General features: G+C 43.5%; 2 protein-coding genes across 17 annotated transcripts in view; one reads left to right on the top strand and one right to left on the bottom strand.

Annotated features, from left to right (window-relative positions):
• ALG9 (ALG9 alpha-1,2-mannosyltransferase) overlaps nucleotides 1-1,648 on the top strand; it is a 118,781-nt gene extending 117,133 nt beyond the window's left edge. Inside the window, exons 15-16 of the transcript XR_012155956.1 lie at nucleotides 863-1,003; nucleotides 1,094-1,648. The gene's annotated coding sequence lies outside the window, so the exon portion shown is untranslated. The remainder of the gene's footprint in view (nucleotides 1-862; nucleotides 1,004-1,093) is intronic.
• Nucleotides 1-24,478, bottom strand: part of SIK2 (salt inducible kinase 2) — a 115,626-nt gene that overhangs the window by 19,050 nt on the left and 72,098 nt on the right. For all 16 annotated transcript variants that reach the window (XM_073321217.1, XM_073321205.1, XM_073321201.1 and 13 more), the window contains 5 exons: nucleotides 17,595-17,719; nucleotides 12,487-12,610; nucleotides 11,348-11,568; nucleotides 9,565-9,717; nucleotides 3,183-3,341 (listed from right to left, as the gene is read on the bottom strand). In XM_073321217.1, the coding sequence (XP_073177318.1) occupies nucleotides 3,183-3,341; nucleotides 9,565-9,717; nucleotides 11,348-11,568; nucleotides 12,487-12,610; nucleotides 17,595-17,719 (782 nt within the window). The remainder of the gene's footprint in view (nucleotides 1-3,182; nucleotides 3,342-9,564; nucleotides 9,718-11,347; nucleotides 11,569-12,486; nucleotides 12,611-17,594; nucleotides 17,720-24,478) is intronic.

Genomic DNA, 24,478 nt, shown 5'->3' with positions numbered 1-24,478 from the left:
GTAATTTCTTTCAGTAGATTCAGAAATGTATGAAGTGATAGTCAGAAAAACAGTAGCTAAACTTCCATTGTTATAAGAGTGCTTACAGAACAAGTCTTGAATACGGAAAATGGCTTTCTATGCCCTTCTTGAACACCTCAAGCTTTTCCAACTCCACATGGGACAAAAACTGAGCCATCAAAGTAAGATAATGCAAAAAAACCCCAAACCCCAAAACAAAAAGCTGGAGATCTAGATTCAGATTCTCCTAGAGAAATGAGTTAGGGTCCATTGTTCACTACACCATGTGGTTTTGGCTCCTGTTCATATATGGGATTCTGTTCCTCCATTTTTAACATGCATTGGCAGAGTAAGGCTGCTGCAGGTCAGAACTAGCTAACTGCCATCAGGGGCAGGAGTGGAGTAGCAGGTTCGAGATGCATGGGCAGAGCTATAATAGAGAAGTTTACACAGCAGTTTCATTCCCTGTTGTGCTGACTAATGGTATTAGTCGGACTTTCATCAACACTAAATTAATGCACAAAAAAATCTAATGAATTGGCAGCCCTGATGCAGGGTTCTCTAGTTAGAATTCTAACATGAAAAAAGGGTATTTGGGTCTGCTGTATGATTTTTTAAAAATGTTTTAGGGGAAAACGTGTTGCAGAACAGTTAATCTACGATAAAGCGTCCTTTAGTATTTTGAAAACAAATATGTTTTCAAACAGCCTGTGTGATGTAGCTCTAGGGAAATACTTCCAGCATTCTTATGAGATGAACACCTATACATATTTTGTGCTTGTTGTATAATGTGTTGGTATTTATAAAGAACAGCTCTGGATCTGCAGTCTGATATTTTAAGACAATTTTTTTCTTTCCATAGGGTGTGTCACATTTTAGGAGTATCTCACAGACACCTCCCTTCCTATTTGTGATTCTGTGGACCAGCTATACATAGATTTTATGCTACCACCTATCCCTGTAGTGGATTTTGTGCAGTCTCTGGCACTTCTGCCTTTTCAAGGTAAAAACTCTGCTTCTCCCACTTAATATCCCTGTAGCAATAATAGTTTCTTACATGGAAAGTATTTAACATATTTGCTGTCTTGTATAGCAATTTAGCAGCTGAAATGGATGAGGAAAGCCAACACTACATGGCCAGTCGTTTCTTTGCAGACCACCAGAGGCATATGGACCACAGTTTGAGAACCTCTGGTGGACGTGGACTGTAATATCTAGCCATTGCAATATTCTCAGGTCAGTGTGATCTGACTCCGCAGTATAAAGTACTCTGTGTGCTCATCTATTCTGTTCAAGCGGCATTTATTTAAAAAAACAAAAAACCTGAAGGGTGATGCAAGAGAGATTTTCATTTTCAAAGGCTGCTTCTTTTAAGTCTTGTGATTTGATGGCCATTTGCTTTAAAGTGAATCCATAGCTTTTCCTCTGCAAAGGGACCACACACACAGAGCTAGTCAAATCACTGACATGAAAAAGGTCCGAAGTACTATACTACTGTCAACATCTAACCATCAACAAATAAGAAATCCTTCAGAATGGCAAGTAGGGACTAAAAAACATGGTTTGAATCAGCATATAAAATGCCAAGATTAAACTTCTAATGTGGTAACAAACGTGCAAATGCCAACGTTAGTGTGTGAATAAACACATTTTTGAACAATTCAGTCTGACAAACTCGAGTTTTCTCCATGCTGCCAGTTCACATCTTTCAGCCTCCCTACAAAGCATTGCCACAGACACATAGGTTGATGGCAAAATACATCAAACTTGCTGTTGCTCCCTTCAGAGAGTTAAGCTGTAACTGCACACGTGTATAGCTGTGGAATTGTCAAACTGTATTAGCAGAGTTCAGTTAAGTCTTAACTGTGGAGGTGCAGGCAGCCTACACAATCTTCCAGTCTGATTGCAGGAAACAAAATGCATTAAATGGTCTCCAGAGCAGATTTTATATACAATTCTAGTTACAGAAATGGCCTTGCTGAGAGGATCAGCTGTAATCCCGCTGAGACACAGCAGTTTGCTAATACTTTCTGTCAGTATGAATGTCCCTGCTGGCTATTTACTGTTAAAGAAATAGAGTATTTATTAATTTTTTACTGTAGTCCATTTAAACTGAAGTGCCTGTGTCTGCCAATTTTCCTGTATTTCATAAGACAGGGAGAAGAGTGAAATTCTAATAGCTTTAACTGGTAATGCAAGCTTATGGTTAAGGCTCCATGTTCTCAAATATCTACATTTCTGGAAAAAAAAAAAAAAAAAGAAAACATTTCACTTTCAACTAAAAGTTTCCCATGTTGGACTTCGCACAAAAGTGGGTTTTTGGGAAGTTTGAGCAGCATCCAATTGCCCATTTTTACACTGTGTTAAGCTGGAGAGAAAGATACATCTATGCATAAGTAAACAGCACAAGCAAAACGCCTGCCTGAGCAACTGTCCTCAGGGCAATTTTTACTATTGTGGAGGGAAAAAAAAAAAAATCTATGGAGATTGATTTGTTTAAAAACAAACAAACAAAAAAGCATGGCAACTCAGTGGGCTTTGAATGTGAGACTAAAACCCCTGGGAGCCAGATTAAAGGACACAGGACAGGTAAAACTGTCAAAGGTGGATGATTAATTCCTGATTGTCTCTAGAACTGGTCACGTTTCTCACATACATATATGTGGTATGGGTATGTATGTGTGACATATGCACATTTATAATACATGTGGAGGTAACATCTGATAAAGGAATTCATGGTGCACTCTGACTGCCTTACCTGCCCTCTGACTAATCAGTCTTCCCCAAATCACCCATACAAAGATAGGATGAATAAGTTTTGCTTTTAAATGCCTCACAGAGGCAAATAGGGAGAGTAGATATACTGGAGAGGGCAGAGGGAGGGTTATCCCACTCAAGACTATACAGCTTTCAGTAAGCCCAGCTGGCAGGAATCAGGGTTGATCCAATGAAGTCAGTGGAGTGACACCACCTTCTAAAAGCTAAGAATCTGGCCCTGTTCTCTTAGGGGTTCTGTACTTGAAAACAGACATGCCTAAAAGCCAATGTGCTGGTCTTTCAATTAACTAATGAAAAGGTGCAGATCATTCTGGTATCAAATGCTACTTTCAGGCAATAATTTAACAGTACCAACCCCCCAAAGCTTTAGTGACATTGAAAGAGAGGTAATTTATAAGATGTACCTTTGGGGTATCGACTCTCTCTTCCTCCATGAATGCGGACTCGACGTGGCAGCTGGATGCAGGAAAGGAGAAGGCTTCTGGAGCTGGTGGGAGGCCCGGAGACCTCAGCAGCCTTACATTCTGTGAACGCAGATTCACTGGGGGCACTGCAGCTTGTGTCTATGAGATATAATAAAACCAAACAGTCTTAGGGCAAAAAAGGAATCATGAACAATGAAAATACAAAGATAATTGCAAATTCAAAACCTGGTAGTGTATCAGGGCTCCCCTGAGGAGTGTAGATATTTCTGCTTATCGCTGCATGATAAGGAGGAAGTCTTGGTACTAGTTAGGCTTTTGTCATGTTGGATAAAGGGAGACACATGCTTGAGTTAAATTCCTTCAAGGTCATTGGCATACAAGTGTCATTAACATTAAAAACACAGTCCCGCTCAAAGGCTGTGGGTGAGATTTACTGCCTAGTTCTTCCTACAGAAACATAGCCTTGCAGGCTTAGACTTCAGAGTTCATTTAGTAAATAGAAAGATTTACGTTTCTGAACAAACAGCATCTCTTCAAAGATGGCAGAAGAAAATTGCTTGGAATCTGCAGATGCTCCAAACTGCTCATGCTTTCCATGTTCCACAAATCCTTTTCATGGTTCCTTTCCTCTGTCATGAACTGATAAATGTTTTAAAGTCTCATTTAAAAAGCTTTATTTGTATAAGAAATCTGTGTTAAAATGAGGCAAATGGCTATTTTAAGCTGTTTGTGACTGTCTAAAGATCATCCCACCCGCTGACCCCCTGTGGAACAAGACATAGAAAGGAATGGGAAGGATTCAGCTGTGAAGTCAGGCACCTTTAGACAGGAATTATCTCCTGGAAAACATAGTATTGAAAGCAAAGGGGCACCAAACTCCAGGCAAATGTGGTGAAATCGGGGAAACTGACAGTTACATGAAAATGGACTGGAACAAAAGAGTTGAGGGTCCACACAACTTGTCTGTGAAAATCAAACTGCACTGATCTATATTATAATGCTGCATAAAATTGAATATAGTAAGGATATAGAGGACAGAGACTATCTTTGTGCCCAAGACACTGCACCTATGCAAACATTAGGTAACTGTAGTAATAAAACAGAGGACTGCTTCATACTAAAGACATGAAGGGGTTATTCTGTGATTTTTCTTTTTTTCCTCTGGCAGTCTCCACCATCTCAGCTGATGCCTCATAGTTACAGGTTGACCAGATTTTTTTATAATGGAATTTGTTCCTAAAATAATTTAAAATAAGATCTATGTGGGAGTATGCAATTTTGTGTGGGAAATTCACAGAGTCCAGCCTGGAGGAGATAAAAGAAACAACTTCTCAGAGTATCTGGGGTGAAATTCTGGGTGCACTCAAGTCAATGAGAGTTTTGCCATTAACTTCACTGGGGCCAGAATTCCCCCCCCCCCCCCCCCCCCGAAATCCTCAGACAAATGGCAAAATCAAAGTGGGGATTCTCTTTATAAGGGGACTAATGCCATGGCTGAGATTGGTGTGACTCATGGGGTATACCGAATGCCATGGATGAGAACTGAATTTAAGCACGTTACCTGATCTAAGGTAACATATTCTGCCTCAGTAAGCAACTGAGGGTTAGTTTTTATGGGAACTGGGCATACCATGTTGCAACACATTGAAACGAGAAGGCACCTCAAAGCAGAATCATAGCTATGTGGACTAAATTCCTCCACTGTCCCTAAAGGACCATGATTAGAGGCAGCTCTCCCATAGTCAGCCAGGTCTGGGGGAAAAAAATTTGTGCCACTATCATCATCATAGTCAGGCCTGGTTATGTGCTTCCATGTGTAACACAGGCCCAGAATGATCAAGTAACTCCACCTGCATGGGCTGAGCAACCAAATAAAGTGGTTACAAAAACAAAGTTCCATACAAAAATATAAATCAGACTCAGAAGCTACTAGAGCCTTGTTTACACTTGGGATCCCCATTATATCTGATATTTTACTATCAACATGTTGACAGGCTAGTCAAAAGGCTAGAAAGCCTGCACAGCCTTTTCTACCCCAGGGCTCCCCTATCTACAGCTGAACAAGTGGTAGCATCGGTGGGAATATTAGTGAAATTCCCTAGCATAGACACAGCGAGCATCAATCATTTGTGTCCCTGAGATCTCCTCAAACAGCCTGAATGACTTTCAAACCATCACGTGATTTGCAAATGTGTCCATTTGGGTTAGCGGTGTCTGATCTGTGTTTTCAGAGCAGATACAGATTCTACCTTCCACTTCAGGAGAATGCAAAACAAACAAAATGTCTTACAATTAGCCCCCAGAGCACGATCACTGCTCTGAGTCCTCCTGGAAAAGAGTAATGCAAGAAGCCTGGTAGCCTAGATGCAGACACATCTAGACAGAGCGGCACTCAACATACAGAAGGGACCAGCAACTTGACAGAATATATATATTCAATACCATTAAAACTTGACTGTATGAGTCATCTGAGGTCAATTATTTTAATAGGGCCATGCCTCTCATGTTTTCAGTTAGGCATTAATGGAAATTAGAATCCAGGCAATATTTTTGCACTTTAATGAAACAATCGGAGAGCATGTAAAAGGAACTCTAAGGGATTATTGGAACAAAACACGATAAACTGTACATGACTTTTCTGTTTGGAGAAAGTAACTAGGGAATAAAGTGACAAATGGCAAGAGTGCCCCAGAGCCTGTACTGAATCCATCAGTTTTGGATGCATAACTGAAGAAGATACTGAGTAGATAGCCTCCTGGAATGTAGAGGCCAGTGTCTGAGCAGTAAGCTCCGAGATGCTGTTCTTGTGAGTGTTGGTAAAATGCATGTGACATCTTTGAGACTCAAATCAATTAGTTAGCAGTCATACTGGGTCTACTCACACAAAGGTGCTGGAAAACCTCAAAGGAGTTATTTACAGTACTCAGCCACCTGTGCTACGGGATTGCTAGCAAAACTAGACTCCTGACCACATGCATCTCAGGAGATCCTCATGCTGGGCTCAGCAGAAACTTTTGTATTTAGTGACAGATATACACACCCTTGAGGCACTAAGTATATGAAGACAATGATATCTGCTGCTTAGATATCACAGTGAATAGGTACCTTAGATAACTAGATCAGGCAGACCAACCCTAGAGATTTGTCTTGGGAATGACCTCACTTCTTCTCCAGACTTAAGTGCAAATATAATGCATAGCTCAAGAAAAGCAGTGGGGAAAGTTAGGGTTAATTTTCAAAGGGTCCTGTGTGTGTAAGAGCACCGAACAGAGTGTGCTGACCATCAGGCCCCATCTAACATAAATTCCTTTCACTCATCTCTAAATAATCCCCTGTAAAAAGTTCAGCTGCTCATTTGCAGATTACATTCAAGGTACTTGGAGCACAAAGAAGTCTGCAGCACAGTTGAGTTGATGGAGAAAGACAAACATACGAACCCTGGACTTCAGAAAAGCAGACTTTGACTCCCTCAGGGAACTGATGGGCAGGATCCCCTGGGAGAATAACATGAGGGGGAAAGGAGTCCAGGAGAGCTGGCTGTATTTTAAAGAATCCTTATTGAAGTTACAGGGACAAACCATCCCGATGTGTAGAAAGAATAGTAAATATGGCAGGCGACCAGCTTGGCTTAACAGTGAAATCCTTGCTGATCTTAAACACAAAAAAGAAGCTTACAAGAAGTGGAAGATTGGACAAATGATCAGGGAAGAGTATAAAAATATTGCTTTGGGCATGCAGGAGTGAAATCAGGAAGGCCAAATCACACCTGGAGTTGCAGCTAGCAAGAGATGTTAAGAGTAACAAGAAGGGTTTCTTCAGGTATGTTAACAACAAGAAGGAAGTCAAGGAAAGTGTGGGCCCCTTACTGAATGAGGGAGGCAACATAGTGACAGAGGAAGTGGAAAAAGCTAATGAACTCAATGCTTTTTTTGCTTCTGTCTTCACAAACAAGGTCAGCTCCCAGACTACTGCACTGGGCAGCACAGCATGGGGAGGAGGTGACCAGCCCTATGTGGAGAAAGAAGTGGTTCGGGACTAATTTAGAAAAGTTGGACGAGCACAAATCCATGGGGCCAGATGCGCTGCATCCGAGAGTGCTAAAGGAGTTGGTGGATGTGATTGCAGAGCCATTGGCCATTATCTTTGAAAACTCATGGCGATTGGGGGAAGTCCCGGACGACTGGAAAAAGGCTAATGTAGTGCCCGTCTTTAAAAAAGGGAAAAGGAGGATCCTGGGAACTACAGGCCAGTCAGCCTCACCTCAGTCCCCGGAAAAATCATGGACCAGGTCCTCAAGGAATCAATTCTGAAGCACTCAGAGGAGAGGAAAGTGATCAGGAACAGTCAGCATGGATTCACCAAGGGAAGGTCATGCCTGACTAATCTAATTGCCTTCTATGACGAGATAACTGGCTCTGTGGATGAGGGGAAAGCGGTGGATGTGTTGTTCCTTGACTTTAGCAAAGCTTTTGACACGGTCTCCCACAGTCTTCTTCCCAGGAAGTTAAAGAAGTATGGGCTGGATGAATGGACTATAAGGTGGATAGAAAGTTGGCTAGATTGTCGGGTTCAAGGGGTAGTGATCAATGGCTCCAGGTCTAGTTGGCAGCCGGTATCAAGTGGAGTGCCCCAAGGGTTGGTCCTCGGGCCCGTTTTGTTTAATATCTTCATAAATGAACTGGAGGATGGTGTGGATTGCACCCTCAGCAAGTTTGCAGATGACACTAAACTGGGAGGAGAGGTAGATACGCTGGAAGGTAGGGATAGGATACAGAGGGCCCTAGACAAATGAGAGGATTGGGCCAAAAGAAATCTGATGAGGTTCAACAAGGACAAGTGCAGAGTCCTGCACTTCGCACGGAAGAATCCCATGCACCGCTACAGACAAGGGACCGAATGGCTCGGCAGCAGTTCTGCAGAAAAGGACCTAGGGGTTACAGTGGACAAGAAGCTGGATATGAGTCAACAATGTGCCCTTGTTGCCAAGAAGGCCAATGGCATTTTGGGATGTATATGTGGGGGCATTGCCAGCAGATCGAGGGACGTGATCGTTCCCCTATATTTGACATTGGTGAGGCCTCATCTGGAGTACTGTGTCCAGTTTTGGGCCCCACACTACAAAAAGGATGTGGAAAAATTGGAACGAGTCCAGCGGAGGGCAACAAAAATGATTAGGGGACTGGAACACATGACTTATGAGGAGAGGCTGAGGGAACTGGGATTGTTTAGTCTGCGGAAGAGAAGAATGAGGGGGGATTTGATAGCTGCTTTCAACTACCTGAAAGGGGGTTCCAAAGAGGATGGATCTAGACTGTTCTCAGTGGTAGCAGATGATAGAACGAGGAGTAATGGTCTCAAGTTGCAGTGGGGGAGGTTTAGGTTGGATATTAGGAAAAACTTTTTCACTAGAGGTGGTGGAATCTCCTTCCTTAGAAGTTTTTAAGGTCAGGCTTGACAAAGCCCTGGCTGGGATGATTTAGTTGGGGATTGGTCCTGCTTTGAGCAGGGGGTTGGACTAGATGACCTCCTGAGCTCCTTTCCAACCCTGATATTCTATGATTCTATGAAACATCAGTTACTGACAGCAAAGAATGCCAAATCCTCAGAAAAGCAGAAACAGTCCATTAAAGTTGTTCAACAGCACACTTTTTATTTGTATGCCCCCTAAAAGCTGTCCTGGAATGTTGAGGGTGAAACAGAACTACTCAAGCAATGAACTGGGGCTTAACGATGAAACTCCCTGTCCCTGAGGACAAGTGAAATCATCTTTGTTAGCTTCAGCCTCAGAGAGCAAAGTCAGGCCATGTCCAATTTGCTGCTGCTCTGAGCCAACAGCCTCTGCTTTGTTCACCTGAGGTGGGAGGCAAGATCCTTCACCAAGAAGGACAACTCCGTGTGTGTGCACAGACCATGAAGCTGGGGTGATTCATTGCAGGGAGTAGTTCTGATCCAGTCTGGCTTCTCAGTGACCACATGCCCTTTCCAAGCACAGTGACCCTAGTGCTCACAAAATGAAATAGGAAAATTAGCCAGCCACTTGGGAATTGGCCAGTTTCCAAGGGTTCTCATCCCATTGCTTAGGCAGACATACAGACAATTGGTACCTAGTGTCTCACATGATTTGACAAGACCCACAACACTCAACAGAATGAGTCACAAACAACTGTATTGTCATATGATGGTACTGAACAGAACAAATGCAAAGCACTCTGCCCAGAGCAACACCGAAAAGCTAGGGATTCTGAAGACACAGGAAAGCGAAGGATCCTCTGACACAGAGCTATCTAGGAACAAGAGCTTTCTGAAACAAGAACATTTTGTGCAGTGATCAGTCCCATCTCTGCCTGGAATTAGGAGTTACCTTGGCGACTGTTTGTTCAGCAATGGTGCTTGGCCGACGCTGACGAGCATCAAGTCTCTGCTCCACAGGGAAGCTACTCCGATGTGACTTGAGTCTCTCCACTAACAGGTAATAGATAGCAGCAAAGTGGTTATAACTCTTGTTCTGCAGAGACTGAAAAGAGAAACAAGTGTCTAAATGCAGCCAACCCTCCATTCTCCAAAACCACAAAATAAGCAGCTAGGAGAAAAATCACACTTTTATCAAAAACAAAACAAAACGCTTAAAGGGGGAGGGGATCTCAAGCAAGTGTCAATCTGGAAACCAATCAGATGAGAGAAAGTTTCAAGCCAGAATGGCAAAGCAGAGACTGTCAGCCTCTTGAGACTCAATGGTTCTGTTAAGTTAAAAAGACCAAGTCGCTGCAGCTGCATGTGGAAGCCTGCTTCCAGAGTTAGTGGTCACTGTGTGCCTATCCGCAGTGATAGTTGGTGTCTGTAACCCAAAGGCCTTTCTGAGCCCTCTAAGACTGGCTCTTAGCCATCTGAAGAGAGCAAGCTCCATGACCTCACTTACAAGAGGTAGGCTACTCCAAATCCTCACCAGCACTGGGGAATTGATCCCTGGAGCGCCTGTGCACACATTCAGCCCTTTCTGGCAAGAAGTGTTAATAGTGCAGCCTCCACACTTACTAAAAATACCAGCCATTCTAAGGAAATGATCATGCTGAGTCCTGAGGGAGTCTTTTGAGCATTTATTTCTGGTAAGAGGCACGATTTGGAATCCAAGAGAGAAAGACAGTCAATGTTTGCTGCTCTTACGCTTCCTTTTACTCTCCTCTGAATTTCACATCCCCACCCTTTCAGAAGCATAAAACCAAATTATTTTGCTTCTGATTTTGCCCCTCTCCATATGCCAAATGATGCTTTCCCCAATAACACCCTGTGAATCTGATGAAGCAGAAACCAACACAGCTCCTTTGCTTTGTTTTTCTGCCTAAGAATCAGCTTTACTGTCAACACAGAGCTCTAGAAATAAGGGGGGGGGGGGCTGGGGTTGGTTTATAAGTGGCAAGCTTCCACATCCCAACAGGGGATCTTACAGAGCTAGCACTTTACAAGCTTTGCAGCCTCAGAAAGTCCCACAGGAATTATTCATAGGCATTTCAGTTTGCTCTATGATCCACTATAACAAATTGCAACCCCAAATGTTTGCAAGTGCACTCAAATAAAAACAACAACCAATAATTAATAAAAGAACCACCTCCAGTTCTGGAGGCCCTGGGATACATGGAGTGAATTCATTAACCTTTCCCTCTGGAGCCAGGGGGTCCAGTTATGATTCCCAGCACAAATGAAAGTTAATTTGGTGATTTTTTTCCCCAGGTCCCACTTTTTACATAAGCCCCACGCATTTTGCTATGACTGGCAGTATCTGCACAACAGAAGCCCAGCTCACTGATAAGCCCATCGCATTCAAGAGAACTTTTCCAGGTATTAGAGACATCCTCATTCCTCTGATCTCTTTTATTAATCAGTTACAAAGAATTGGGGCCAAAGTTGGCTAGAGCAGTTGTTGTGAACTGCGAGATTTTTAAACCTTCCAGAAGCTGGAGCATATTTTCTGTAATTTGCCTTCTCTTGCAAGGGCCTGTGCAACTGACAATACAACAGCAGCTTGACTTTGTTGCAAGAGTAACAAAAAGAATGTTATGAGAGAGACTCAGGTAAAATCTAGATTTAATAAAGCAGGACAGTGAATGGGCTCATTCTGGGGTTATATCTCTGTGGAAGGTATATTTTACCTCAATAGTTTTCTGTTGGTCTATTCCAAGGCTGTGCATCAGCCGCAAAACCTGCTCATTATACTCTCCAATGGAAGGCTCGTTCTCCTGTCCTTGTGGATAGAGAATGGGTCTCTGCACAGGAACTTCTATTAGCATCCATTTATGCTCCTTAATCTGAGCAATTGTCAATCTCTTGGATGGGTCTAGGACCAGCATTCTCCTGATCAGGTGCTCACACTCTGTTGGGATAAAAATAAAGTAAAAAAGGAAACATGCTACAAACTCCTAGCAAAGAGGCTACAGTGCACACACTGTATTAATCTGACACCTACTGATGAAGAGCAACAACAGGAAACTGTCCTAGTTGCTACCTAATTTTTGTGCTAAATAAATTTCCTGAAAGTTAAAATAATCTTTTGAGCTAAAGACTTCAGTTCACACCAAGAAAAAAAATCAACTTATTTAAAGAATGTGCTGTCTGGGGAGGGGTGTCATTAATTCTAAACATCTCCCAACATTTAACGCTTATGAAGCCACTTGATATGTTCAAAACACAGCGTCCCTTTAATTTAGACTAGACTATTGGCAACTTCTTCCCTGCAGGCCAATACCTGCATCATCGGTTTTGGGGTTACGCTATCAAACATTTCCTCATTGTTTATGATCAAGACTGACCAAGCAAGACCCAACAACTGGATCAATCAAACTAGGAAAAGATCTCATAGTCTTACAACAAGAACAACAACAACTGGGTGTGCCAAAGATATAAGACTGACACCCAGGCGTATGAGTTGGTTACGTGGTTTGTTGAGCTCTTCTTGGGGTGTTTGTTTTTTTGCTTCTGTTTAAAAGATGCAGTCAAAGAAAACAGGAAAACCCAATCTGCATTACGCTAAAATGAGGATTTTGTTTTCCCTGCATTTGCTTTCCAAACTAAAATGAATGTTTGTTTTGTTGTCTTGGAGAATGAAAACTACTTGCTGTTTGAATCTGTGAATTTTTTTCTGTTTCTAATCAGAGGTAGGAAGTGGGACACTCCTCTTCATTTACAATCATATTCATTGCTCATTAATGACTCAGTTGTCCACCATCTGCAGTTTAAGAGTTTAATTTAATTAGAGCTTAAAATCCTCAAAGCATAAGGCAAAATATATTACCTTCTGACATGAAATAGGGGATCCTGAACCTTCCTTCCAGAACCCGTTGTCTCAGAATAGGGAGTGTAGGTCCATCAAAAGGTAACGCTCCACAGACTAGGACATAAAGAACTACACCCATGCTCTGCAAGACAGAGAACATTCCTGCTTTTACCTTTCAGATGCACACAAGTACTCTTTGCCCTGAGATTTACTTGTGAAACCCCAGGCTATCCTTGCAAAAATTAAAGTTGATTCTACATCCTGCAAGAAACAGTGTTAAAGAAAAAGGAGTCATATACCTGGAAACCCCTAAACCTTAAGAACCCTTAGCCAACCCAAAATGGCTAGGTTTGCAGTGCCTTTTGCTGATAAGCAGGGTAAAACTGCTGTGTGCAATGGACGAAGGACTCTGGCTGCTAGTGCAAAGCTTCATAGGGGTGACTGAATGATACATGAAAAATGAGCTGCTACTTCAAGGGAGATTTAAAGACACTCTTTACTACATCTGAATATGTTCAAACAAAAAACCCACCCCAAATTCCCGTTGTTCAGAACACACAAACCTCAACCTCTCCTGTTCACTGGCTTGCAAAGTTTTAAGGGAAAAAACCCACTGATGTTTGCATGGACTGTGATAGCTGTGATTCTGCAATGCTGAGTGCAAAGCCCATTGAGAGATTGCATAAGATGTGCAAAGAGACACACACAACCAGAACAGCAGCATTAAGCCAATTGTCAGATTCATTTCTGAAACTATGTGTTAACTGGCAAAGTAAGTGGAAACAGTCTTGCTACATTTGCCAGAGAAGATAGTGCCGTATGGAATTAAATGACTATACCAGACCCAGGGACATGAATCTGTATAGGTAGACATGGCACTAGGTGCCTCAATAGACAGGAAAAGCATTCTAAACACACACCAAAATTGTGTCAGCATACTGAGATTTTAAAACTAAAAATATTAAAAATCAATGTCTTTATCTGCTAAAACCTGAGTTGAGGATTATTTCTTCCTCCTACCAACTCAGCTTTTTAGAGACCATTTCCGTTAGCTGCTTTAGCATTGTCAACTGTAGCACAACAACTCAGGTCTTGGCAGTACGTGAAGGAGGAAACCGCTTTTCAGATGCTTTATTTTAAAACGTAAATACACTTACGGTGTTTTTAGTTTACAAGGAGATTTTGTTAATAAGCCGAGATCTTAAAACAGTTTTAAAAATATTTACCAAAGCTCTGCAATTCACTTTTCACATTCAAACACCGCTCATATTATTCTGAACCTTGTGCATGGGTGGAGAGTAATGGGTTCATTTGGCAGTTACAGGATAATAGGCTCAGCAAAGCTGTAACCTTTACTCATTAAAAAAAGAGTGCCTATGGGGACGGTGTTCATTTACGAAAACAACACAGATCTCTTTAGATGAGCAGCTGCAAGGTGAACGTCTATGCGCTGTGAACTGAGCTCTTACTCATGAATTCATCTGCCTCTCTCACATGTTACGTAGTATCAGCACTGTGCTTCTGGCACCAAAGCACAGGCTGCTGAATTGCACGGTATCTCTGGGTAGTTCAGGATATGGACACATCATCATCAAGACCAGACCACTAAAATTAGATTAAAAACAAAGAATGAAAAGTCTCATGTTTGACAGTGCATTGAAGAGTGCAAAAACCCTGCTCGGTGCATGTTTCTCCCTCTTTCACTTCATGCGATTTTGGTTGTTCTCTCCGTCCTCTTCCATTAGAGCAGCAAGCAGGGAAACACATACACCGATTCAACAATATGAATCTGCCTGCAGCAGAATGGCACGGGACACATAGCTGCTTCTCTCTCTCAACTCAGAGAGAGGGCAGCCGGCAGCTCCCTCCCCACTGTGTTAGTGACTCAGACTCATCAACAATTTACATCGTGAACTCCTGCAGGAGAAGGAAGCAGTGCAGTGAAGCAGGGACATTCATACAAAGAACCTATTCAGGAAAAACGGTTACCTACCTCTCGTAAGTGTTGTTCTTCGAGATGAGTTGCTCATGTCCATTCCAATTAGATATTCATGTGCACGATTGTTGAAAAGTTTTTCCTCTAGCGGTACCCGTTGGGTCTGCTGTGGAGCCCCCTGAAGTGGCGCCTTTATGATGGTGTATATAGGTCCCTGCCGACCCGCCGCCTGCTCAGTTCCTTCTTGCTGGAATACTCTGACAGAGGGGAGGCGGACGGAATTTGGAATGGACATGAGCAACACATCTTGAAGAACAGTTACGAGAGGTGAGTAGCCATTTTTTCTTCGAGTGCTTGCTCATGTCCATTCCAATTAGGTGACTACCAAGGCCATACTCTTGGAGGAGGGGTCAGAGTTCATCTGGTCACAGATTGCAGCACTGCCAAACGCTGCGTCATCTCCGGATTGTTGCAAAATTGCGTCATGTGAAGTGAAGGTGTGGCTAGAGGACCATGTGGCTGCCCTGCATATATCCTGAATGGGCACTTGAGCTAGGAAAGTGGCAGATGATGCCTGAGCTCTTGCAGAGTGCATCGTCAATGTCAGGGCTGGAATCTTGGCCAAGTCATAGGAAGTTCTGATGCATGACGTGATCCAGGATGACATGCGTTAGGAGGAGATGGGAAGCCCTTTCATCCTCTCTGCGACAGTGATGAAGAGCTGTGGGGACTTCCAAAATGGCTTTGTGCATTTGATATAGAAAGCCAAGGCGCGTCTCACATCCAAGGAATGAAGCATGCTATCTCTGGTATTGGCATGCGGCTTGGGAACAAAGGTAGGAAAATGTCCTGATTTATATGGAATTGAGAGACTACCAAAGGAAGAAACACAGGGTGTGGGCGTAGTTGCACCGTGTCTTTATAAAAGACAGTGTAAGGGGGCTCACATGTCAGCGCCTTGTGACCAAAGAGGTCCAGCTTCTTGGCCTCCTTGGTCTTCAGAGTGGGACCCGGCTGTCCTTGCTGCTCCGTGTGATTGGCGGCGTCCACCACTAATGTGCCCGGCTGGGGATGGGTGAAGAGGTGCTATGCCCCTTCTGTGGAACAAAATATCAGTGTTCTACCCCTTTAGCTGTTGGTGGGACAGAGGCCGGAGTCTGCCAGAGCACCTTAGTTATATTTACAATGGTCTTAATAAGAGGAAGGGCCACCCTAGAGGGCTCCTCAGGAGCCAGGATATCAACCATTGGGGCTGAATCCTCTGTGACCTCCTCAGCCTGTAGGTTCAAGTTTTGCGCCACCCGTCGAAGGAGGTCCTGATGGGCCCTGGTGTCCATTGCTGGCAGAGAGGTAGTTGTCCCTGCCATCGCCTCATCGGGCGAGGTGGATGAAGATGCCCAGGGAGGGATTGGGTCCTCTTGCCCTTCCGGTTCTCTGATGCTCACCAGGGTAGTTTCAGGTGCATCAGCTATAGGTGTCCTTCCTTGCACCAAGGGTGGAGCGACAACAGCTCCCGTCTAAGGGTCGGATTGCCCCAGGTCTTCCTCTAGGGACGCAGCCCGCACTCCTGGATCCCTTGAGTCCGATGGGCTCCCGAGACCACCAAAGTCGCCCTCGAGTCCGGCCCCTGGGCCTGATGGTAGGCCCCTGGAGTCCAGAAGGGCCAATGCACCAGCCCCTGCCACTGGGGAGGCCATGACACCATTGGCACTGGTTGGGGTGCATCGCTTCTTGAGTGGTGCCGGGAACGGCATAGGATTCCACCTCCAACTCAGAGGAGTACTTAGATGCAGACCAAAACGGAGCAGAATCTGACGGTGCCAGAGATTGGTGCCGCGGCGAGGATGAGTGATGGCCCATCAGTGTGGGCTTGCCCCTATGTCTGATGGGGGGCAGAGCCGTCATCGGTGCTGCCTTCGGTGCCGTCATTGTCGGAGCTGTGGTAGGTGGTGGTGCCGGGGCATGTGCCAGCAGGCCCAGGGATTGAGCCGTCATGGCGATCAGATCCCGTGCCACTTCCAATGTGTCCGGTATGGAAGGAAGATGGAGGTCTTCTCCAGCCAAGTCCTCCGGCACCGGAGAGTCTACCCGCACCGGACTCAACATCCCCCCTGTCACAGCCAGAGTTGACGGCTACAGGACTTGCTGGCCAGGTTTGGGGTGTCCCAACACAGGATGCACCTCACTGGTGTGCCGTGCCGGTGAGCGGCCCCTGATAGCTTTCTTATGTGGCACCGGCAATTGTGAACGTGTTGAAATGTGGAGCTGGGCCTCGGGGCTGGGAAGCAGTGCCGATGCTCCTTATTGGAGTCCTTCCTCGTTGCCAAGTGTTCCTGCACGGATGCCGGTGCAGTGCGCACCGAGGCTGCCGCTGCTGTCTTCGGCACCGGCCGTTGGCAAAGTGCAGATTCCATTAGGAGGAGCTGCAGGTGAGAGTCTCTCTCCTTCTTTGTTCTGGGCTTAAAGCCCCTACAAATCTTGCACATATCCGCCTGATGACCCTCCGCGAGGCACCTGAGGCAGGAGTCGTGCGGATCGCCGCATGGCATAGGCTTCACGCACTTCTCACAGGGCTTAAAGCCCTAGTCCCGGGGGAAAGGGAATCGGGGAAGATCCCCCAGCTAAGTACTATTCAACTAATTAACACTAATGGGTAACTATTTACAACAACTATTTGAAGAAAGACTGCTAAGTAGGCACTTGTGACAACCGTCACTGGTGGTAAGAAGGAACAGAGCAGGTGGCCGGTCGGTAGGGACCTATATACGCTGCCATAAAGGCGCCACTCCACGGGGCTCCACAGCTGACCTGACGGGTACTGCTAGAGGGAAAACCTTCTGACAATCGCGCACGCACACCTAACTGGAATGGACATGAGCAAGCACTCGAAGAACCACCGCACATTCAGCAAGGAACAGTGACAGCTTTTTGGATTAGCTAAATTATTTCTTGCAGTGACTTCACGTGCACGTACTATGTAACCTTAATGCCAACCTGGCATTCAAAGTGACTTTACAAAGCAAGGTTCTATGCTTCAAAACTATTGGGTCTTAAGATCATTTTGTGACTTGGTCTAGAAAAATAAAGCCAGAGGGGAACAGCCTGTCTTGTGGCCTAAATGAAATTCAGAGGTGATTACAATCTTAATTTCTAAAAGATGATTTTAATCTAGTAAATAAAATAAAGATACCCAGATATCCAGTTGGGGTCCTTCATACTGCTGCCCTTCAAAGACTTCCGGGGCTGCATACGGGGGGCTTCCACACCAGGTGGTCAGAGGCTCACCACTTTTATAGAAATTTCCAAACCCAAAATCTGTAGGGAAAGAAAAAAAATTATTTTAACACATCTACATTTTTAAACCTGCGTCCAAACCAATGATCTGATGCAGATATGCACTGACTGAGCCTAAAGGCCCACTTTCAGTCATAGCTCTATATTTCTTGCAGAAACCAGAGACTGTTACTCTACTTTTCACTCACAGTGCAGACTGCTAATTCTTAAAGGTAACTGCACAATTAGCCCCCATCCCAACCAGCACAACCTAGTGGTTAATTTTTACCACTGGGGTAAATCTGGCATTATAACAATGTAATCGTCTAATTAAATGAGAGAATGGCAACCAGGCTATGTGTGCTGAGCCTACTTACTCACCTGTAAATGTCTGAGATTCAATACTGAACTCGAGAGCTCCTTGGCTTTCTCTAAGCTAGGCTTTCTTTAGCCCTGAGCACACTCAGGGTGTACAACCAATGTTGACAATCATGGCATCAACTTTGGCAGAGTTCCTTCTTCCCACCTCCAAAAACAGCAAGTATGTGAAAACACACAGGGCCTTGTATTGGCGAGGAAGCCTGCCACTGGCCTGTCTACAACCATTTGTTGCTAAAAGGGGGCTCTGCAACTGAACACTCACTTTTGGACAACTCTGCAATTTTAAAAAAAAGTGTTCTTTATGGCCTAAAAAAGTGACCACATTTTGGAACTTTTAAATCTTACATGCAATCCTAAAAAATTCAAAATCCAAAATGCACAGATAACTACTTAAAGAGACATAGTTAAAAAAAAGTTTCAGATTCTACACAACTTCCCCCATTGCTTACTTTCCAGTTTGTGTGGTTTTACTATCACATTATTCTAGTATCTAAAAAAAAATTGAACAGAGCAGATGAATTACTGACTATAATAAGGATTTATTATTATATGCTATGGACTGTACACACACATCTGTGCCTTGAAGGGCTTACAGTCTAAACAGACAAGACTGACAAGGGTGGGAGGGGAACTAGAGGCTCAGAGAAGGAAAGTGATTTGACCAAGGGCACACAGCTCTTCAGTGGTAAAGAACCTAAGGCATAGAACCTGGGACTCCTTAATCCCAGTCCGATGACCTATCCCATTGGGAAATGCTGCCTCTCCGAGCTGACTTAATACAAACATAAGAACAGCCATGCTGGGTCAGTCCAAAGGTCCATCTAGCCCAATATCCTGTGTTCCGACAGCGGCCAATGAAGTGCTAACAGATGCTCAAAGTAAACAAACTGGGGGAAAAAAAGAGAGAAAATGTGTTTGCTCCACTCTCTCTCAGTTCTAGTAATCATAGCGGTTACATGTAACAGTAGGTACAAAAACATTCAGTGTAATTTTTAAGCTGATGTCCCTTTCAGGCTTTGACTGCTGATTTGGACTTTGACAACGTCTCTGGAAAGGCTGCTTTGGAATAGCTATTAACTTTGACTTTAAGAGAGCAGTTATGTGCCATCAGCTTGTCTGTGCATGTACAGTGGGTATCCGGGTCTTCAGCTAAATGAATGACTAATTCAGGACAGCAGGGACAAAATACACCCATCCTCAAGGTGCCACCAGATAAATAAAACAAAATGTGGGGAATGTTGTGTGTCCATTGCCACAATCCATGTCAGCCCTCTGGCTCTCTTCTGCCTTTACACACACACTTCCTAGTCAACATCTTCAATGCTCAGCATAACTCTGATCTGCCTCTCTGCTCTTACTTCTAGCTATCCTTCTTTCTCCCTTTACTCTCTCCACACTTCATTGCCTTCTTCCATACTCCTTTGTAACACCCCTCTTCCTCCTCCTGGCACACCTGTTTCAAGTTCCTCCTCCAAACTCCTTCCTTCAACAAAGCCACTCATTGCTAACCCACAAAGTGGTGCTAAGCTATTTATTACTACATTTTTAAAAATAAACCTCCACTGCAATGCACCTGCTCATCTCTTGTGAAATTCTGACTCCAATAAAATCAGTGGAGGTTTTGCCATTGACTTCAGTGGGGCCAGGATTTCTTTCTTGCTTTGCGAGGGAGACAGTTTTTTCATATACCAATTTGAAGAGTTAGGTCGTTGGGCCCTGAACCCGTCAGTACATTCTGTATGGAGTAAATCACTGTTGGCACTCAAAGAGGAAGAAAAAACTCGAAGGTGCAAGGGGGAGCAGGATGAACATATTCTTTGTTTAAATACCTTTTCAAGAGTTAGACAAACCCTAACTTTAATGTTAACTAGTGGGCTGTATCTTTGTAGGAAACTAAAGCCTGGTTCTGCTCCTTGAAGCAGTGATCCTGCTAACTTTTCCAGAGAATAACAAGTCATACAATATAAGATTTCAGCTTGTATTTTTTCAGGTGATAAAGCTTTACCCTCCTAAGTAGCTGAGCTTTTAATGTGTAACTGTACACTAGTGTGTTGGGGAATTTTGTGAAAGTCAACAGTGTTGATTTACAGTAATCAGGCTGTTGATTTAGTCCTATCAACCACTGAATACCTCAGAGGCATGTGAATAGCATGTGGCAGTGATCAGCAGATAGCTTCACTGATAAACACACTGGTTAGTAGACATTGTGCAGGTACCACGGATACCACTTCATTTTGCTCTATTTGCATATGTTGTATTATGTTTGGGAAAGGACTCAGCTTTCGCCTCATATGACCTGTGCTACAAAACCATATAAAGACCCTGCAAGTCACAAGCACAGCAACACAGTGTTACTGTTAACTATATGAAAACACAAGCTTAATCCCACAGTAAGAGGAATTGACAATTTTAAGTAAAACTAACCTTGCTCTGGAATGGCACATACGTGGAGTTGGAATTGCAAGATTTATTTTCAGTGTAGAGTAAAGGTATGTGCATTTATCTAACATAAGGCTACAAGATTCTCCTAGGGTATGTCTACACTGCAGCTGGGAGTGAGCCTCCCACCCTAGATAGACAAGGAGCAGGGCTTGAACTAGAGTGCTAAAAATAGCAGTGTGGACATACCCTTAGAGCTCATTCAATTTCTCTAACTTTATTACTGTAATGCATCAATCGTGTTGTTGTTTTTTTTATGAAATTCAGTAGAATCAAGCACTGAACCAATAAAATCTGAGTCAGTGGGTCACAGAGAACTTAAACAAGATTCCTGTAATATCAGGGGAGTCACAAGCTTTTTCATAGTGTCGATTACATCTTAATAGAAAGACTGTCTCCTAGATACCCCCACTTCCATTCGTGATAGCATAGCACCATTAGTAGCTACAACAACTGCTCTGTGGAAAGTACCATCTGCAAAATAGTCAATGTTTTTTTTTGCTGTTTATTAATTAAATATAGCAGCTGGGAACAAAGAAAGCCAATGCCACATGGCCAGTCAGCTCTCTGTAGATCACAATATTGAAATCACTGCGCAGGAAAAATGGTTTAAGGTGATGCAAACATTAAGTCAATATTCACCAAGTATGATGATTCAAGGGGAATTCCTCCCATAAACTGGTCTTTTAATATGGCATGTTTTGTGGCTTATCTGATCCACATGAGCAGTTGAAGTGTGTAGTTCAGTCACACTACAAACGCAATCCATACCATTTCCTCCTTGCCTTATCCCTCTCCTCCTTTCACTCACCCACTGTTATCTTGGGTTTGGTACTGGACACAGACACAGGAAGTAAATGTCTACACTAACTTACACTTAAGACTAGTTCTGAACTGACGTCACTCCTTGTTACATGAAGTTTAATAATACTTTGCGCCTTTATAGTATACGCCTTCCATCCAAGAATCTCAAAGCATTTATTATTCAGCTTGTCTTACCTTATAGGGGTTGTTTTGATAATAAATATCCCTATTTTACAGATGAGGAATATATGAGACAGATATTAACTGACTTGCCCAAGATCACACACTGAGTTAGTAGCAGAGCCTAGACCAGAACCCATCATGATTAAGTGGCTGATCATTTCCTAAGCATAAAGCAGAAATCAGTGTCTCTCTCCTTAGAACCTTTGTCTGGACATTCCCAAGCACAGAAATCCAGTGATATTCCTGAAATGATGCTTTGCTCCACCCTCTCTAACATTTACATACCATTTCATTAAGTAGATTGTGGGCAACCTTTGTATCATCTCTGATTCACATGATGTGCTCAAGGAACACCACACTCAGATGACTCCAACACATCAGAACTCAAGTGGAACTGCCAACTCCAGTTTCCTTTTATAAACATTAGCCTTGTGCCTTTTTGCTCAGCTGTAACCATATGGTCCCCACCTATTTCTTTATCATTGTCTCATGCACTGCTCAAATTGATTTTCTTCTTTATATAAGCCATCCATCCTGTTCAAGACACACCACAGAACTTGCAGTCACGAGAGAAGGACAAGACTAAAGGTAAGCATTTGGTGGCATTTTTATTCATAACCAACCACCACCAACAATCATCACAACATTGGAATTCTAATTTGCTTTGATATTGCATTAAGTCACCCTCTCCCCATCTCAAAATTAACCATACCCAATATTCCCACCAATAACAAAACAGACACGAATCATATCCCAGGGTTCTCTTGTTGGGAAACAAGAGTAAGAGGTGTCAATGAATGGGCTGCCTTTATGAATTGAATACTCTCCCTCAACTGTTCTAGAAGGCCACTACCGCCTTCTTCATCTCTCTCCTCCAGACCCACCTCTGTCAAAATGCCTACAAGAATATAGCCAGTTAACTCTGGTTAAGTCAAAAGGGTATTTGAGGATTATGGATTTTTAGTGTGTGTGTGTGTGTGTGGGGGAAACATATACATTCTGACTGTGTTTTATACTGCTCCTCTTTATTTCATAGACTACTTGTCTTCTCAGATAGTTAGCTCTTCACAAGAGGGATTATGTCTTCACAGGAGTTTGAACAGCCCTAACACATTGATGGAGCTACCAGAATTCAAATACTAGAACACTTTTCATTTTTGTAGAAGAAAAGAATAATTCTCTCTTCCTTCAAAACCTCTGTATATGAACACTATGGGAACCTTCAATTGGCATTTAATTATTGGATTAGGAATACAGCATGAGCCATCTTTATTATAAATCAAACAGACCATCTCATAAAACGGAAATGTAGCATATGGTGGATTAGCCATTGCTTGGAATCTTTGAATTAAGATTAGATCTGTTTCTAGAAGATATGCTGTAGTTGAACCACAAATTATTAGGTTTGTGCAGCAATTAGTAGGTAACATCCTATAGCGTCTATCATGAAGGAAGTCAGATTAGATAATCACAATGGCCCCTTCTGGCTTTAAAATCCATGCATCCATCTGTTCGTCATTACATATCAATCATCTTCTCTGTGTCAGTCTTTTGCACAGAATTGTCAAATTGAAAAATGTCTGCGGAAAACATGGAAAATTTCTGTATTATTTTTATGAAGTGTCTGTGTGACTTAGCTTCCCCACTCACTACTATTTTATTGCTGCCCCTTTGGTAGGAAGGCGTTTATTTCTTTCCAGAGAAGGGGGAATATGCAATGAATTGACCAGATGCGGATCCTGTAGACATGTCGAGGTTGGTATGATTGGACTATCAAGAACTCTCAACATATGAAGAGAGCTACCTTGGGAGACACAATGGAGACCCATGGCTGGACCATTAACTTTTAAAGACTGCATAACTGTTAACTGCCAGACAAAGGGACCTGATGGATATGGATGGATAATTACTTGTCTGACCACAACTCCTTCCCAAGGGAGGAGGGCATACATGAGAATGTAGCGTGACTGGGACTCACTCCAGACGAAGAGCTAAAATACCAGGAGAGGGCAGTAAGAATCCTGCTCTTCCAGCAAATGGAATAATTCAATCTGGGACCACTGGGCAGGGACAGGGAGGTTTGCTACAGGAAAGCACCGCCCAACTGTCTTCCAGGCCAGGACAAAGAGGGTACATCTACACGGCAAAAAAAGACACGTGGCAGTGAGTCTCAGAGCCTGGGTCAACTGATTTGAGCTAGTGGGGCTTGCACTGCAAAACTAAAAATAGCAGGGTAGATGTTCGGGTTTGGGGTGGAGCCTGAAGGGGAGAGAGTCTCAGAGCCTGTGCTCCCGAATCCCTCCCTCTTTGCTGGGTTCGAAGTCTCGTCTCCAGCCCGAGCCCACATGTCTGCTATTTTTAGCCCCATAGTTGACCCAGGCTATATGACTCATTGCCAATCTTTTATTTGTTTTTGTTTGTTTGTTTGTTTTTTGCTGTCTAGATGTACCCAGAGGGGCCGGCCCCACGTAACTAAGTAAGGATGAGCTGGCAAGTTAGAGCAGGACATGCATTTAGGCTTTGCATCATCACTGTCACTAAATATCGTATTCCAGTTCACAAATAATGTTTTGTTTTGAAAAGACTGTCCTGTATCACTGCAAATATCTGCTGGCTGCATTGCTCCTAAGAGGGGAAGTCTCCTAAGAGGGGTCCAAGCTCATTTGGACCAGTTCAAGGAGTCACACTGAGAAACAGAGGTGCTGAAGCCAAAAATCCAGTCTTGGAGTCACAGGGCTCCCCCCCTTGTGAAGAGTGGAGGCCCAGGGCCTATCACATACGCTTCCAGAAAGATTGTATAAAGGTCAGAGGCATGGCATATCTTGTGGATCTATGACAACATCACATTTTGAAAACATGCAAAAAGCCTGACAGGCTGGCCAGACAGGCACGCAAGCAGCCTCTCTTTTCAATGGCACTGTGGTACATCATTCTCAGCTGGAGGGGCAAAGGATCAATATCAACTGGAACTCTGTATCTCAGCGCAAAGCACAG

Source organism: Lepidochelys kempii, chromosome 22, assembly GCF_965140265.1.
Source record: "Lepidochelys kempii isolate rLepKem1 chromosome 22, rLepKem1.hap2, whole genome shotgun sequence".
Classification (NCBI taxonomy): domain Eukaryota; kingdom Metazoa; phylum Chordata; order Testudines; family Cheloniidae; genus Lepidochelys; species Lepidochelys kempii.
Note: the sequence above shows the minus strand (reverse complement) of the source record. Positions and strands in the feature narration are given on the sequence as shown.